General features: G+C 42.9%; 2 protein-coding genes across 6 annotated transcripts in view; one reads left to right on the forward strand and one right to left on the reverse strand.

Moving 5' to 3' along the window:
- The window catches only part of Dzip1 (DAZ interacting zinc finger protein 1), a 63,237-nt gene extending 47,744 nt beyond the window's left edge, over nucleotides 1-15,493 (forward strand). For 3 of the 5 annotated variants that reach the window (XM_023709654.1, XM_023709656.1, XM_023709655.1), the window contains exons 16-23: nucleotides 2,311-2,450; nucleotides 6,462-6,624; nucleotides 6,927-7,056; nucleotides 7,649-7,702; nucleotides 9,370-9,563; nucleotides 10,342-10,475; nucleotides 12,595-12,762; nucleotides 14,284-15,492. In XM_023709654.1, the coding sequence (XP_023565422.1) occupies nucleotides 2,311-2,450; nucleotides 6,462-6,624; nucleotides 6,927-7,056; nucleotides 7,649-7,702; nucleotides 9,370-9,563; nucleotides 10,342-10,475; nucleotides 12,595-12,747 (968 nt within the window). In that variant the 3' untranslated portion in view covers nucleotides 12,748-12,762; nucleotides 14,284-15,492. Of the gene's footprint in view, nucleotides 1-2,310; nucleotides 2,451-6,461; nucleotides 6,625-6,926; nucleotides 7,057-7,648; nucleotides 7,703-9,369; nucleotides 9,564-10,341; nucleotides 10,476-12,594; nucleotides 12,763-14,283 lie in introns of all 5 variants that reach the window. The other 2 variants (XM_023709658.1, XM_023709657.1) reach the window with 2 other exon arrangements.
- A 1,924-nt stretch (nucleotides 15,494-17,417) lies between these two features.
- Cldn10 (claudin 10) overlaps nucleotides 17,418-18,167 on the reverse strand; it is a 24,534-nt gene continuing 23,784 nt past the window's right edge. The window contains exon 5 of the mRNA XM_004626247.3: nucleotides 17,418-17,738. Coding sequence (XP_004626304.1) covers nucleotides 17,615-17,738 — 124 coding nt within the window. The 3' untranslated portion in view covers nucleotides 17,418-17,614. The remainder of the gene's footprint in view (nucleotides 17,739-18,167) is intronic.

Raw genomic sequence — 18,167 nt, forward strand, 5'->3', positions numbered from 1 at the left:
CTTGCTTCCCCCAGCTAGCCCCAGTCTCCAAAGACTCGCCTGCCAAGGGCTTTGTGGTTGTTCACAAATGGCTTACCAGCACAAAAGTAGATCTGAGGGCAAAGGCTCATTTTAAGCTGCTATTCTTAGGTCATCAAAAGGAACTTGGCATCGGGCTTAAGGGTGACTGTACACAATGGGGAATGAATGCAACAGCAGATACCAGAGGCTTTGAGATTTCTAAAACTCGGCTCAGCCGCTCTTGGCATCGGTTGGCCCTCTCCATGGCCCAATGGCCCAGTGTAGACAGGGCCCAGAGCCCCTGTTTTGCCCCAGCTTCTGCATACTTCCTTTTACATCTGATACACTGGCCAAATATTAGCTTTGCATAATCAGGGCAGGACACGAATCCAGTGCAGTGTTGACAGTGTGACTTCCAGGCTGTCTAGCGCTTCTTTATTTTTAACTGTAGATGGTTGCAGGGGTCTAGCTAGAAGCCAGAGCAGCAGGTGACACAGTGGCTGGCACTAAGCTCTCTAAATTTAGGATTGCTCTTAGGACAGGAGTGTTTTTTAGGTGGTTTCAGAATTTAAAAAAAAAAAAAAAACTGATAGTCAATCAGCACCATAAGTGCCAAGATTATATAATTTAAGATATTTCCTGTGTTTAGTCATATAATCGTGCACAGCTTGATAAAGTATCTTCATGGGCTGGGGATTTAATTCAGCAGTAGAGCACTCACCCTCGTGCGTGGGGTCCTGGCTTCCATTCGTAGCTCTGTCCCCATAAACCCAAAAAGTATCTTTATTTTTTATTTATTATTTATTTCTTGTATTTTTTAGGGAAGGGCCTACAGGGTGTTCAGGGTCTCACTACTAGATCGGACTTATGATCCACCTGTTTATAGCCTCCTAAGAGCTGGGATCACTAGCGCGCACCACGCCCAGTCTCAACTGCCATCTCAGTGCGCCCTGGGATTGAACATCTGGCCCCTGCACCAGGTTGCAGGTGCTTTAATCCGCTGAGCTATTTGGCCAGCCCTCAAAAAATGTCTTTATGCAGGATTTTCTTCCTTCTATTCAAGAGTATAAATAGTAATTAGACTAGTTTTGGTTTAAGTAAAATTTTGTGAATAGAAATATCCTTTAGTACCGGAATTGAACAGACGTCTAGAATGAACATTTAGAAAAGATGGTTTTTCAGGATCTTCTGTCAAACCGCGCGCTGTGGGCACTAAGGGTTCCATCTCCTGAGGCCAGTGAGGCCGTGGGAGGGAAGGGAGTGTTTCCTGGGCCTGGCTTGCGCCCCCCACCGAGCGAAAGGCCTTGGATGTGGTCCTTGCTGGTGAAGCACTCTCGCTCAGGGAGGCATCTTCTGATCGTGGTACAGTTGGCAGTCTCTCCAGGATCCGGCTTGGACATTCACTCAGGGTCCCAGCCTGCCAAACACTGGGTCTTTTTCAGTAAAGTCTTTGGTTATCTTGAACTCAGACTTTTAAAGGTGGTGCCATCCAGACCTGTTCTCCAAGCTCTCAAGCTAGACTTTGTTCCCAGTGGGGATTAAAGTGCTCTGGGGTGAGCTGGCCATGTAGCTCGGTGGTGGAGCACCTGTTTAGCATGAAGACGAAAAACAGTAAGAGGCACAGCATAGGGAAGGGAAAGTAGAGGGATATGGCCTGCATGTTTTGGTTTCTTTGTTTCAAACCCTAGGTTGTTTGAAGCAAAATATACATTTTCTGTGGCTCTTATTTATCTCTTTTTCATGTTGGTGAATATTTGGAGTTGATAATAATGATCATACTTTGAAATTTTATATGCACTTTGCTTCTACTACATTTATTACTTTAAACCATTTAGTTTAAAATAATTTAAGCTTTCTATTTACAAGATTCTTATTTCTTGTGATGGATTTTTTGGGAAATAATTCTAGTAGTAAAACATTAAACTAGGGCCAGGGATATAGCCCACCTGCACGGTGCCTGCCTGGCAAGGGTGAGGTCATGAGTTCAATTCCCAGTTTAAAAAAAAAAACAAACTTCTCACGACGTTTTTTTCCATTCAACTTCTATAGATACATGCATTTTTACTGTTGTCTAGCTATAGTTCAGTTAAGCAGCCAAGATTTTTTTCAAGACACTTAAGTTTTGAAGCAGACTTCAAATAGTTTTAGAAGCTGCAATAAACACTACATATTGTGCTGAAGGACTAACATAGCCACAAAACTCAAAAATACTACAAATGTTTACCTGCTGTTCTACAATTGTGCTTTGCTATCTTCTGCTTAAAGATTTAATGTTTTTGTTTAATTCTGTTTCATTTTTCCTTATTTCAGGAAGGGAGAGCGAACAGAAATCAAGTAACAAGAGAAACTTAAGGAAAATTTTGAAGACAAATCCCTCCCTCACTAAGGAAATAAAAACAGTGTTGGAGCAGAGCTTGGTGGAGAAACTGGAAACGTTGGGCATTAATGCGGTACGTCCATCCACTTGGGGTGCTTTCTAGTTGGTTGTTGTTTCCTGAAGCAGGATGGATCAGTGAAGAGAGTTGGGTCTCTCTGTCCGTCCGTATTTGGAGTGCACGGGCTGAAACAGCGAACTCTGCCGGGCACCTGATGCTGCTCGGGGGGTCCCCGTGTGTTTCTAAGACCCGGCCAAGCACTGACTCAATTAAAGAAATGCATGAGAAACTTGTTTAGAAGCAAATCTCAGAAAAAAGTGACAGTATCATCTGCACTTTGTAGAACAGATTAAGCAACTTGATGAAGAGCAGGTCTTGTATCTAGGTGGTTTCTGGCAGGGTGCAGTTCTGGTGTTAGCCCCAAATTGTGGCCTCTGACGGACTCACACTTGGTGGGTATTTGTGGGATGAAAAGCTAGATGTACCGAAGCCGTTCATACTGTTTCTAGAATGAATATTTGAGCGCATCATATTACATATAAACTCTTTGTTTTCCATATTAGTAACTGGTATGCATAAAATGCACGGATTTAATCAACCGGATTCATTTTATACACCTATAAATATGTATGTGCCTGCCTATATGTATATGTATAAATGTGTGTATAAATAAAAATGCATGAATGCATATACATGCGTGGACACATGTAGGCCCAAACATACTTGCACATCATGTGTATGTATCTACATTATAGATGGTCATATGTGGTGTATGGAAGCATGTAGGTGTGTGTATACATATATGCCCATGTATAATGATGTGTATACATGTGTGCAGGTGTGTATATGTATGTGAATGCATACATAGCTGTGTCCAGATTTGTGTGTGCACTTACACAAGTATGTAGATACATGTATGAGTAGACCTACATGGATGTATTTGCATGTACATGTTTATATATGTACATGTACATGGGCTGGTATATACATGGATGTCTTGTACACATGTGTATATACATGTGTGATCTGTAGTACACATAATCTGGATAAGAAGATTGAACACTTCGACTCTCTTTTATCTCTTCCTCATCAATACCAACCCCTAGTCTCTAACCAGAGCTAACAGATTCTCAGTTTTGCTTATTCTTGAACCCCGTATAAGCAAAGCCATACACTGTGCAGCCCCGTATTTTGTCTTCGGCTTTTGTCTTTGTTCACACCTGCTGTTTCATGTAACAGTAGTTTATTTACCACATTGTAGTCAGTCGTATGAGTGTGCTGCATACTCTCTCCCTCTTGATGGACCTGTAGGTTTCAAGATTGGGCTCTGCTTGGTTATTAATTTTTGTTCCTATCTTTTGGCAGGCATAGGTCATTAAGACATATCTTTTTGGGTATTTAGGAATAAAATTGCTGGGTCAAAAGGTAGACGTATGTTTAATAGAGTAGCTACTGCTAAGTATTTTTCCAAAGTGTATGAAACGCGTTTTTTATGCCTAACAGTGCTTGAAGTCAGTTGCTTCACATTTTTCACCAGCTCTTCATGGTTTATTTTATTTTTTTAAATTTTAGGGAAGGGTCTACAGGGTGTTCAGGATCTCACTACTAGATGAGACTCATAGTGATCCGCCTACTTACAGCCTCCCAAGAGCTGGGATTATAGGCACACACCACCACGTGCAGTCTCAATTGCCATCTCAGTGCCCAGGAGTGGGGCCAGCAGGCAGGCCCAGGGATTGAACCCCTGGCCACTGTGCCTGCTTGCAGGTGCTTTAATCCACTGCAGCTCTTCATATTGAATATTTAATATCAGATAAATTCTTAGACAAACTTCAAACACCCTTATGGCCGTGGAAACCAAAGATATTCATGGGATGTCCCTGGTTCCTCTGCAGATTGCTTCTTCAATCAAACTGTAGCGGTTTTTTGTGTGTTTGTGTATGGCTTCTGGATTTTGATGTTAATCGAGACATTTCCTTTTTTTTTTTTCTAATTTCAACTTTTTTTTCATAATTTTATTGAGAAGTAAGTAGCAATGAGACCGTTTCAAATCAAATTGGTAGGACAGTTCCAATAATTAACATATTGCACACTGCCTTCCTAGTGGTTATTTGTTGTACAAGATGCAGACATTATATCCTATTTACAAACACTATTAGAACAAATCCCTCTATTAAAAGAATGTAGCTCTATGTCTATCCTAACTGTTTTGAATACACAGATACAAAATGATCATTCATCTATGTCCCCTTTTTTTGTTTAGTTCCATCATTTAAATATTACAGGTGTGTGAACCCAGCAAAATAGTCCAATAGTCCATAATAGTATTGGGTCTTTCATGACATTTCCTTTTATCCTAAGATTGTAAGGGCATTCTGTTTTTTTCCCTTAATGCTTGACAATCCTGTTTGTTTCTTCATTGTTTGTCTGTCTTGCTTTTGTCTATCTGGGCTTTAAGAATTAAGTTTAGAGGTAGTGATTTGTTATTTGAATTTTACTTCCAGTTAGAGGAGCTGTTCCAATGTCATCTGTTGAATAAACCATCCTTTCCTCCCTTGGTTTTTTTTTGTTGTTGTTGTTGTTGTTTTTTGTTTTTTTGTTTTTTGAGGAACTGGGGATTGAACTCAGGCCCTTACGCTTGCCAGGCAAGCACTTATTCTACTGAGCTATCTCCCCAACCCCTCTTTCCTTATTTAAAATGACAATTGAATCATAAGGAAATTTCTGTATATATTTGAATGTATTTTTGGACTTGTACCTTTTTTTGCCACCTTTATTTGCATTCCTTTGCCAACGCTGTGCTGGTTTAATTATATTAGGTTTGTCATACGTTTACATATCTTCCATTGGCCATGGCATTTTCATTTCGAAAATGTCTTATTTCAAAAATTTCTTTGTAGGTCTTCCTCTTTTTTTAAAATTTGTTTTCCAGTGGACTTTAGAAAAATATCTCCAGTTCCAGAGTAACTCCCGTTGAGACTGATTACAATTATTTTAACTTTTCCTGTGAATTAGGAAAGATAGACATTGGGGAGGTTCTAGGTCCTTCCATCCAGCTGCAGGGCATAGGAAAACAAACATTGAGCAAGTGATCAGAGAAGAACTCCAATGATAGATTTAATGAAGTGAAATGAAGGAAAGGGGGAGTGATTTGATCAAATAACTGAGATCAGAGAAAACTTCTTGGAGTTAGCTCTTAACCTACCTGTGGCAGATGTCTGTCGTGGCCAGGTGACTCGGGTGGCCACCCCCTGGCATGGCCAAGGTTGCAAGAAGAGGGATGCAGAGGGGAGTAGGGTTGAAAGCAGGAGACACCATAGTTAAGTGAGCAGCCCCTGAGCTGATTCTCTAGCATAGGTCCCCGTGTCATCCACAATACTTTTTTCAGATCACCTCTGTAATTTTGCTGGTTTCATGATTAACAGTCACCTCCAATGACTTCCCTGTGGTCGACCTTTAGGCTTTTCGTGTTGGCCTTAACTCTCCTTTTCTAGTCTGACCATCCAGGCTCTTGTGGGATTAGCCAGTGTGACATAGTTTTACTTTCTTCTCCCCATCATGTATCCTAACCCAGCGCCTGAACATCCCAACTCCTTTCTACTTGCTTGACTCCATGCCTCCACTGGGGCACGGCTCACGCTCCTGCTTCAGTCCTCTGGCTGCAGAGGCCTCTGATGTCTGCCCATAGGATCCTCTTGGTCCTCACCATGTTACCTGCGTCAGCGGTTACCTGTTTGTTAGCAGTCCTGCACATCTCTCCATGCCTAGCTGTGTGATCTCTTTAGGGGGCTGGGCAGTGTGTCACAGGACGGGGAACCCTCTACTTTACATGCAGCTGGAGGCCAACGAGGATGAGTTGGAACACTGGTATAATTAACGCTACCTTGTGCTCATGAAATGAAAAATATCCCAGGACTTGTAGAAAATGCATATACCTTGCACCCAAAAGGTCAGGGGAATAAGTGAGATATACAAGCTCAAATGTTGTGTGATTTCTCTTATATGAGAAACCCGAAGTATAAATAAAGAGCAAAATAAAAGATAGGTAACAGGAAACAGGAGATAAAACTTCCCATTTATTGTCAGGACGTACGTGGTATTCCAAGTGATCACTTGAATATTGTGATGAGATCTGTGGAATCAACGAGACATGAGCGAGAAAGACAAATACCAAACATGCCGCAAATCCGAGAGGTCCTCGAGCACCAGCTCAGCTGTAAAATTGAAGAGAGAACATTACTCTCTTCGGGTAAGACTGTCACCTATTGCCATTCCATTGCTACAGGTGGGAGCCTAACTTAACACCCTTTCATACTTTTAAGTCATTCAAAAAATGTTGGCTCTTCATTGGCAGCACTCTTGGTGTTTGTACTGTTGAGTGTTTGGCGTTGGGTTTTATTTCTATGTAAAAAAAAATCCCTGGACTGCAGACCCTAGAGACAAGCCTGTTGGTTTCCCTGGCCCCAGAGGAAGTACCATACGCTTGTATTTTGCTTTTCACTTGCTGACCATAACAGCAATGGAGACTCACGAATGACACTGCTATTCCAGATAAGCTCAGTGTTTCTCAGATGGATACGCTTTCAGCGGGAGAAGTATCCAAATCAATCCAACATCCTCCCAAAAGCAGACAGTTGGTTAGACAAAGACCTGTTTTTACTGATAGGACGGCTGTTCCAAAGTGAGTATTTTCAGTCTTAATGTTTGTTTGTTTGTTTGTTTGTTTGTTTGTTTGTGTCAGTTAATTCAGGCTGCCATATAATATACCATAGATTGGGTGGTTTAAATAGCACAAGTTGCCTACCTTACAATTTTGAAGGCTGGGGTCTGGGATCAGGGTTCCATTGAGGCCAGGTTCTGTTGTGCCCCCCCTCCTCGTCCCCCCGCCCCATGCCTGGTGCACTTGCTGTGTGTCTCATGGTGGAGAGCAAGGTCTGGCCTCTTGTTGTCTTGTAAGGGGTTTCCTCATAGAGACCTAGTCTTGGGACTTCATTTATCTCTAATTACTTCCTGAGGTTTCTGCCACTGGATACCATCATTCTGTAGATTAGGTCTTTGCTATACGGATTTGGTGGGTCACAAACATTGAGTCCGTAATCCTATCTTCAGTCCCTTGCAATTTCTTGTTGCCACTGGGGACTCATTGCTTTCCTTCTTTAATGTATGTTGGAAGAGAAGCTTCTCCAATCCCCTAGAAATGTGTTACGCTCTATGACTCATGCATGTCCTTTAGAAACATTTTTTCTGTTTGTTGTTTTGTTTTCTTTTTTTAGACTGAAGAAAACTGTCATAGAAGATCGTCTTCCTAGAAAGTCTTCGTCTACTTCGTGAGTGTTAGGCAAGGTTGGGGGTAGCAGTGGGAGTTATTTAAGATATTCTTTTCACTGAACTGTCCTTTCATAATAAATTAGTGTGCTCATTGAGGCGAACCAAAGCCACAGTTATTAAGCATCCTAATGTGTGTGCTGTTCTGTGTGATGAGTCTTTACAAATCATGTAGAGCAACAGCACTGAACCACATTATGGTCGTTGTGAAGAAGAGGGGCCTCACCTCGCGTGTTCTCATACTCTTTCCTGTCCCCGCAGTAATTTCTCAGTAAGCACACTTAACTCACATGGATGGTGTTGAGTTTAAGTCTTGATTTCCTTAAAATTTTTCTGTAGTATGGAATAATGCTGGTAATTTTATGGATTAAATGAAAATAGTATAAAAGGGCTCAGCTCAATGTTTGCCTCTTGTGAGTTCGCAATAAATTTTAGGCCTATTGCTATCTTTAGTTATGAATAAGATTAATTTTATTGTCAGGGCTGGAGAGATAGCTCACTAGTCTAAGTGCCTGCCTGGCAAGCTCAAGGACTCGGGTTCGATCCCCAGTACCACAGGGTGTGCCATGCCCCAAATCCTAGGCGTATCTTGCCGGCCCAGAAACTGGGCATGGTGGCGCATGCCTGTGTAATCCCAGCACTGGGGAGGCCCAGACAGGAGGGTCACTTCGAGTTTGAGCTGCATAGCAAGACCTTGTACCACATAAATAAATAAATAAATAAATAAATAAATAAATAATTTTTTAAAAAATTTAAGAAAGACTAATTTTATTGTCATTGAATTGCACCATCACTGGCTTACTATGGAGATATTGAAGCCATGAATATCTTTTTTAAAAAAATGTATTTAGTAAACGGTCTACGGGATCTTTCTACACAGATCAGACTCATAGTGATCCTCCTGTTTTCAGCCTCCCAAGCACTGGGATTGCAGGCGTGCGCCACCACACCCAGTCTCACTGTCTTAGCGCATCCCCAAGGGCGGGGCTGGCACAGCACATCTGGAATCCAACGCTGGTCCCTGGGCCTGCCTAAGCAGGCATTTTAGTCTGCTGAGCTATCTGGCAGGCCCTGAAGCCTTAAATATCTACGAGGCACTGTGCAGTAGAGAGAAACGGTGATTTATTGTTTCAATCCACTTTTCATGGACACAATCTCACAGGAAGAGCTTTATTTTATGAGATATCATATGAGTGAATCAAGATTCACAAGTCTTACGTGCCACATAGAATTCAGGTGCTTACAAGCATTATTTGAATAAGCGCTGCTCTGAACTTCCAGTCCATTTTAGAATGGAGATGATAATTCATGTGATTGCACAAAAGAGGCTGTGTATGTACAAGTACTGAGCATGGCACTGTGTGAAGGGGAGCTAGAACTAATGACATTATTGTAGAAGAGTAGTCTTGTTGTGGAGAGAACTCCTCCTTCCCAGAGAAATGTTTTCTTAGGACTGTAAAGAACAAGAACATTGAGGATACACACATTTGGCTTTGAGGGGAAAGGTCGCAACGTTAGTCCATGTTGAGAACCATGCTCTGGAATGACCCAGCAGCCTTGTTCAGGACGCTGGGCCACCCTGCCGTCTTGTCTGAGGCCACAGGCTCTGTGGAAATTCTCTAAGAAAGTTTTCACAGTGTTACGAGGGCTTTGGCTTGGATCTATGTAGGACACCTCCCTTCAGTTCAGAGGAGGAGCTGGATGATGACGGCTTCATCCAGGCGTACGTGTCCCCAGAGCTGCTTCCTGTGCAGCTGTCCCAAAGCAGCAAGAATGGTGTCGGAAAGAGCGCTGTCAGGAGTGACACAGACTGGACCGAGGGAAGTGAAGTTGAGGACTCTGATGTTTCTCCCAAGCCCACAGGTGAGCTTTGAAAGTCCTGAAAATTGTCTTTAGGACAGTAGTCCTCACCCAAGGACACAGAGTGCTAGAAACCTGGGCGGGGAGAGTACACAGAGAGGATAGGGCTCATCCACCTTAGCAACACAGATGTACCTAGCAACCAGCCCATCCTCAAGCTGACAGAGAAGGGAGGACCTGGGAAACCTGGGTGCATCCTTTTCTGGGGGCTGCTATAAGAAAGGACCAACTATGCAGTTTATGTATTGTGTAATTGTATAATTATGTGAAATATAACTAATTTCAACATAGTTTACGTTGTTTTGAAAATACCCATTTAAATAATTCTTTCATGCAGGAAAGACAGAGATACAAGTTTCTAACCACATACTTGAATGAGACCATCCTTTTTTACCAAAGCCTCTATGTGTTATTTATTTATTTATTTATTTTTTTGGTACTGAGAATTAAACTCAGGACCTCACACTTGCCGGGCAAATGCCCTGCTGCTGAGCTGTATCAGCGGCCCAGAGGTCAACCTTTTTTGACTTGAATTAAAACCTTTATAGCTTTTTATCTGGAGGACAATGATCTACTTTTAAAAGGAATTATAGTGTTTGACTCTTTTTTAACTCCTGAATGCATTAATTAATCTTATTTTAGTAATATATAATTATGAAAAAAATATATATAATTGTATACAAAGTTTAGATACTTTTAGAGTTGCCTGTAAGGTTATCCTGGAAGTGAACGCAGATGGATTTAGAACTCTTTTCATGATTAATTTCTGCTGATCTTATAGGAACTGCCATTAAGTCATTAACTGAAAAAGTTGAAAAGATGGTTTCACATCACAGAAATATAAATAAACCAGTTGGTGGGATTAACGTTACTGAAGTGTTCATGATAAAAGAAGAATTACAGGAAGAACTGAAGGTGAAAACACTTTTACTTGATAAACATGCATTAAATCATCTGTTGATTAATTCTTTTCCTGTTTTGTTTTAAGATAAGGTCTTGCTATGTGTTCGAGTCTGGCTTTGAACTCATTATACTGTAGTCCAGGCTGAAATTTGAGGCCATCCTCCTGCCTCAGCCTCCCAAGGGCTAGGATGACAGGCGTGTGCCACCATGCCCAGCTGATGGGTATGCCTTAACAACTATGCTTTATAGTAAAATATGAACAAGTACAAATATTTAGCATGAGAGAGATTGAGATTTTCATCTTGTTTTGTTTTCAGTATTGTATTTCAATTTAATAGAGAATAAAAGATATTGGAGTGAACGTTGGTGAAGACTGAACATCCCTAAGCCGAGAAGTCTAAGAGCCTAACCATTTTCCGCACCAACATCACACTCAGAAAGTTGCCCATTTGGGGGTCAGGGCAGTAACCCTGTGTACAGTCTGTATTTGGCATGCGCGAGGCCCTGAGTTCCATCCCCACTCCAGCATGCACGCGTCAACGTCAGCCCAGAACTGGAACTGCTTTGCGTTTCTGACTTCAGGGCTATCGGTGCTCATACCCTGTAAAGTCTGTGCAAATGCCTTCTGAAAGTCAGGAAAACTGTAAAATCTGAAACGCTTCTATCCAGGCCTTTTAGATAGAGGATGCTCAACCTGTAATAGTGCATTCCATGCGTATTGCACTTGAGTTCACATGTGTTATTTGCTGCTGCCGGGTGTCCAGTTGTGTATACACAGAAAGTTGCTGCTGCTGGAATCTGAGGTCTCCACATCCGAGTCTAAGGGCTTTAGTCCTTTAGGAGCTGGATCAGATGGAGAAATGCTTTCACTCCTACAAGTGAGTAGGAGATGAGGGCTTGTTTAGAGTAGCACAGTTCATAATAGCTAGACTTTGGAAGTGGCCTGTATGTCCATCAACAGATGAGTGGAGGAAGAAGTGTGGTCTTTATGCACAGCGGAGCCCTACTGTGCCATAGAGGAGGAAAGTCACATGTAAGAAAACAGATGCAGGGGCCGGGGAGATGGCTCAGTGGAATAAACACTTCCCTGGCAAGCACAATGGCCTGAGTTCAATTCCTGGTTCTGCCAAAAAGAAAAAGAAAACAGGTGCACCCCGAAAGCACAGTATCCAGTGAACTAAGTCAGATGCACAAGCTGAAGGGCCACGTGGCTTCTCTTACATGAGAGACCCAACACCCAGATAAAGAACAGAATAAAAGATGACAGGAGGCAGAGAGACACGTGTTTCTCAGATGGGACGGGGATCAGGAGATGGGGGAGGGGATGAGGAAACGCAGGAGGATGTGTTGTGCACACGGAAGATGCACAGGAGGAATGTCGGCGTTAGGTACTGCAAGCATGGGCTAACAAAAGGCAGACAGACAGAGTGCGGCCTTTGTCTGGAGCAGACAAGAGGCTGGGCCATTTGCTGAGAGTTCCAACACCCAGGATGCCAGACCGGGTGGAGCTCCACTGGTTCTGGGGAGCCACTGTGTTCCCACGGAGGTCACTCTTTTCTCAAATTTTCACGAACAGTAGAGTTAATTTGTGTTCATCTGGGGAATCCAGAACATTCTGTCAGGGTATTTTTATTAGTGCTATTTGTGTTACACAAACTAAGAATGATAGAAAGCTCAAGAGGTGTGTAGCAGGAGAGAGGGTTTGTTTCCACAAAAGCTATTCCCACAGGGCTTGTATATGGGGCACACAATGTAGTGTTCTGGGCATTTTCTGAATTCATGGTATATTTCCATGGCATGAAACAAAAAAGAAGTGATTCCTTCAGGTATCAAAACACGGACTTCCAAATCCATTTGTTGCTGGGCAGAAATGCCTAGATTTTGGATCCTGTATCATTCCCAACTTTTTGTTTTGTTTTGTTTGAGACAGAGTCTCACTGTGTAGCCCATGCTGGCCTTCAGCTTGTGGCAGTTCTCTTGCCTTGGTGCTGGGATCGCAGGTGTGTGCCACCATGCCTGGCCGGTCCCAACCTTTCTTATCATACAGTGTCAGCTGCTCAGTGTAAACAGCGAATGATTCGGGCGCCGTCCTTTAAGACACAGGACTTAACTCCACATGTCCCTCTTTAAGTGTGCAGATGTGGATGATGATGACTGGGATGTGTCATCCTTGGAGGAAGAAAAGTCTCTGGGGAAAAAGCCTGGGAAAGCCCAGAAGGATCTTCTACCTGTGAAGAACGAGTCCAGTTCTGCTCAAGTGCGAAATGCCTGGGGCGCATTCTAGGGCCCCGGGGAGAAGGTGTGTGGCTCCCCGTCCCCTCCTTTCCTGTTAGCTGTTTCCTCCTTATGAGCATCTACTTTCTATACACCAGTAGCTCCTCGGACAAAAACACATTGTGTAAGTAAGACCTTGAATGTTACATGGTATTTAAAGACCGCCTATTTACAACCTACTGATGACACGTTCACTGATCATTTTACTTACTTTGGGGCCTAGTCTTTCGTGCATAACTTTTGTTATATTATTTTCCAAAATCTCCGAACAATCTCTTCGTGCAGATGCCCCATAGAAACTAAGGCTTCTGGTCTTTCTTCCACCTGAAAGAGACTATTCTTCTGGCAGCCTTCTTCTATTCCTCTGTTTCCCATTAAGTATTTTTCTTGATTTTCTTCCAGAGGAAGTTTTTCTTGTGGCATTGCAGTCAGTGGGATGAATGACCAGTGAAATCATTAGTTGAAACGCTTCCCGTCCACTAAGGCTGGAGCCTGGATAAATGCAGTAACTTAACTCTCAGCAGATTGCATTCTACAAATTAGAAAAGCGTAATTCATATTTTTTATCGAAGTGGTTCTCCCACAGGGTGGGAACCAGGTGAATAGGGGCCCCTGTCATACCAACCCAAGGGCTCAGGAATGTTCCAAAGTCCCAGTGCCTTATTTGAGGGCTTCCGTCTTTGCCTGTCGAGTCCCCTGCTGAGATGGATGAGGCTTTGGCTCATATCCACTGGCTGATTGGCCTGTCATGCCTGCCCACTACTCGGTGCCCTTATTTGTAGTTTTCGTTAGTCCCCATCCTGCATGTACATACATGTACGTTCCTTTCTCAGTGGGGCCTTGTGCACTGCACCCCCTCTTAGAAAATGAGCTCTCATCCCTTGTCCATTTGCTGTCATTTACCAAAATGTCAATCCTCACTGCCTGTCCCAGAGCCCACATGCAGTTATCTCTGCTGAGAAGCAGCTCTCATCTTTGAACTTCAAAAATCCATGTTGTGTTCCCTGCCATGTAAGTGACAGGGCCAGAAGATGACCAAGGCCATGACCCCACACCCTCGATCAAAGTGCCAGTCCAACCAGAGAAGTGTTCTCTACACTGTACTTACTACTTCACTGGCTGCAAAGCCTGGCACATTTAAAAGTTTGTGTACCTTAAACAAATCTTTAACATTTGACCTTCTAGTACAGAGATCTGTGTGGACTTACTGACTTTATTCTCCATTCTTTACTACACCTGCTCCCTCAGAGGTGTGGATGTGGTGCTGGCGCTGACGGACGGGGCAGTTGGAGCTGCCAGGCCCTGTGTTGCAGGCTAGGAAGGAGAAGCAGGACCTTGCAGGCCACCGGGGTTGTGGGAGGGGACCCTGGAGATGTGCCTGGTTCATGCTGGATTTTATAGTGGTCTCCTCCTCATGGGGGCTGGGGCTCCGGTTTCCTGAAGAGGGCAGGACTCTGATAGATGACTGTGGAGTCACAGGCTTTCTAGGCTTGACAGTGTTTATATAACTACTGGGGATTCTTTTCTTCTCCATCTCCCTCCACAGGACTTCAAGAAATGAGTGTTTTAAAAAGCGGCACTGAGACTGACAGAGTGACTCTTAGATTCATAGCTGTAATTCCGCACCTCAGAAGATTCTCCCAGAAGCCAACGGGATTCAGCGGCGGCCCACACGATTCTCAAGCTCCTGCCTTACAGTGTTTCTCTCAGTAACAAGGAAGCCACCTCAGAAAACAAGTGTCTCTTAAGTGGCACTCAATACAGTATTGAAAAACAAACTGTCAGCAGTATTTTAAAGCATAAAAAAGTATTTCACTTCTGCAGCTAAAAAAAATAACATGCCATTAAAGTCAGAAAAAGTGTCTTCTTCAGAATGGTACTCCAGTGTGAACTGTATTTTTTTTCAATTAATTTTTAAGTGAAACTTCTTTGTTTAAAGCTTGGTTTGAATTACTACAGCTTTTTTATATCTTATGTGTATTGTCCCATTGGGCGCATTGATATAAAATTCTTTAAAATTGCAATAGTGAGCAGTAAAGTCTAAAGACTTAGATTATTTGTCATAGTAGAAGTTTAGAATGACAATATAACTAGGCCCACTTTAAATACATCTTCCTAAATTTCTTAGTCATCCTCAGCTTTGGGTCACTGTCAGCATGTTGGCACTAAATGGTTATTTTCTGTGCTGTCATCTTTTATCTTAGATATTTTATGAGTACAGTGTAGCTATGTAAAAGGCCAACTAATCTATCAGAATATGAATAAAAAAGATCGATTCATTACTGAATTACTGTGTAGGTAGGTTTTCTTTTTTGGACTTGAAAAATAGCCAACCCATGTTATAAAATACCTCAAAACTAATTTAAATTGTTGAATGACATCGTTAAAGGCCAAAAGGTTCATATAAAATGTTTTTTGTTGTTCTTTTTTTTTTTTTTTTTAATACTTGGTGGTACTATCTGTACTTTGTTACTGAAAAAAAGTAACGTTTTAACTAGATGATTTGTTGGATTTTAGATTTCTTTTCATTTGTCAAGTTTACCAGTAAAGCCCTCTTCATCACTCTTGTGACTGTGGCTGATTATTTTGAGATGATTTCTGAGTTGAACTTTTTGAGTCAGGGTCTTGTCATGCTGTTTAGGCTAGTCTTGAACTCATGGCGATCATCCTCCTGCCTCAGCCTTGCAAGTGCTGGGATTATAGGCGTGCACTGCCACACCTGGCTGACTATACTTTTGTGAGGGCTTGACTAGGGGAGGGGCCTGCCCTGGTAGCTGTGTCGTGTCACATCCTGGCTTTAGAATAAACCTGTTTGTGTCTCTCCAGGTCCTTTTCATTTGTATGTGTCCTAAATTTGTCAACATTTCCCCACCTTCCTACAAGAGCATTTTAATACAAATATACTCATTGTGTATTTCTAAAACCTTTACTAGCCAGGCATGGTGGTGCATGCCTGTAGTCCCAGCACTTGGGAAGCTGAGGCAGGAGGATCTCTGAGAGTTCAAAGCCAGCTTAGTGAGTTTAAAGGTCAGCCTTGAACTACACAGTGAAACCCTGTCACAAAAAAATAAAATGAAACCTTTACTAAATGGTGAGTCAGCTTCGTGTGGAAGGACAGAGATGCACAGCCTATAAACCCATTGGAGGCCATGCATTACTTGGAGGAACCAGTCCATGCTACAGCAGGGATTTATGGAGCCATTTGCTTTTGGTTTGTCTTCCTTTTTAAACCATCTTAGTTCACCTGAGCAGAACTCTTCTGAGATGCAGTCATTTGTAAAGTCCTCACTCCAGAGATGTGGGATACAATTAGAACAAGGGCAGAGCTCTCCTGTACCTTTATCCTCTACTGAAAATTTTCACTACATTTTACCAGCTCAACATTTTTCTAAAAATGTTGTTTTAAATGCATACCCACACAGCCCTGTCCCCCACGTTAGCCCGAAGCACCTACCCTCCTTTTGTATCTCTCTGGAGAAAGCTATGTCAGGTACTGTGCTAACAGGGATCTCACTAGTATGGAGTTTTATTTAAACAAACCTGTTCATTCCCTTTTCTACCATTCAGCACCCCCAGCCCTGTGATTTGTTTTCCTTTTAAGGCTTTCACACTTCAGGGAAATGATGATTCACTTTCATTGCAATTCAGAGTGGACAGCTTCCTACGGATGGCACAGGTAGCACTGAGCTGTGTCCCCTGCCCTTGCTGGCTCCTGCGTCTCTGTCTGTCTGTCTGTCTGTCTGTCTGTCTGTCTGTCTCTCCTTTTCTCTGTCTCCCACACCTCCCCATGCTGAGGATGGACGATGAATCCCAGGGCTGCCTCTGTGCTACCACCCAGCTATATTTCCAGCCTTTATAGTTCCAGTTCTGTATTTTACCCTAAACTGTCCCAAGCCCTAAGTCCTGTTCTGCCACTGCTGTGACAAGTTACTGAAACTCTGCTCTAACTTCCTTCTCTAAGTGCAAGCATGCCAAGTGCGTGCTGCACAGGGAGGCCCGCGGGGTGAGGCAGGCGTGTGAGCTGTGAGTGCGCAGCAGTGACTGACTGCTGCCCTCGTGGGCGTGTTGTATTTAGGCCTGGCCCTGGGCCTCTGTATCCTTGTTCTGAAACCACTGGAGCAACTCACATGTCTTGAAAACTGACAAGTCCCTCAGTTCCTAGTTAAAAACGACCTGAAAGACAGCCCATCAGCCCTGAGTGAGGCAGTGCCGTGATGCTGCCGCGACTTGCTTTGTTGCTTCCAGCCCTGACCACAGCTGGTGGCTGCCACTCAGCTCCCCTGACATACTGTTGGGTCAGAGAAGCTGAAGCAATTACTTGAGGTGCGTGTGCTGCAGAAAGGGCAATAACACTGTGTCTTGTTGGCCCTTCCTTGAGCCATCAAAATGAATGACAGGTGTGACAGATGGGTGTGAAAGCCAGAAGGCAACTCCATGCAGCAGCACGAAGTATTGTGTGTTTAACTTGGACGAAGTGTGAGGAACAGTTTCAAGGTGGCCCCATACTGTTTAGAAAGCAGTATTCTTTGGATACTTCCTGCTTAAAATGTGAATGAAACAAGGAAGGGTCAAATATCTCAAAGTATGAATGATCAGAAAAGACTATTACTATAAATACTTTTTGAACCTTTGACACCAAATGCCTTACACACCCTCTAAATGTATGAAATGTATAAATCCTGTAAATAACCTGTTTATTTTTTTATAGAAAGCCGTAACAGAAAATGATTAGTACATAACCATGTAAGAACATTTACATCCATACAATCAAGGAATTCTTCATTTTAAAAATAGTGTTAATTAGAGGTCTCTGATGGGATCATTTTGTGAACAGTCCGTTTTGATAGCAAACTCAAGACAGCTTTCTGCAGAACTCCTCAGACATAAGCATTTTTATCGAACTGTTTTGAAGGGTTTGTGGTTTTAAAATCTCCTTCTCCACCGTGATACTTTGTCCGAGAAGACATCACAGACGTGGCTCCGTTGTATGTGTACCCCATCCTGCAAAAGCAAAGCAGTTGAACAGACTCCATTCACCTTGTAGGACAAACACAGACTGGGTCTGCCCATTCTGTCCATAGCAAAGCTTGAGTCTTCCTCTTTCTTGTTAGCTTTCCTCCCTGCTCTAGCTCTCAGGAATAGCTCAGTGGCACTGCTGAGTAGCTCACAGGACAAAGAATCTCTGAAGAAGAAAACCAGGGCTTACTCAATTGTTCAGTTACTCTTTTTCAAAGCTTTTTTAAATTTTTACTTTAGGGAAGGGTCTACAGGGTGCTCAGGGTCTCACTACTAGATTGGACTCCTAGTGATCCGCCTGTTTACAGCCTCCCAAGGGCTAGGATTATAGGTAGGTGCCACCACTCCCAGTCTCAATTGCCATCTCAGTGCGCCCCGGGGGTGGGGCCAGCATGGCAGGCCCAGGGATTGAAC

The sequence above is a fragment of the Octodon degus genome, unplaced genomic scaffold (assembly GCF_000260255.1).
Source record: "Octodon degus isolate 3935 unplaced genomic scaffold, OctDeg1.0 scaffold00013, whole genome shotgun sequence".
In the NCBI taxonomy this organism is placed as follows: domain Eukaryota; kingdom Metazoa; phylum Chordata; class Mammalia; order Rodentia; family Octodontidae; genus Octodon; species Octodon degus.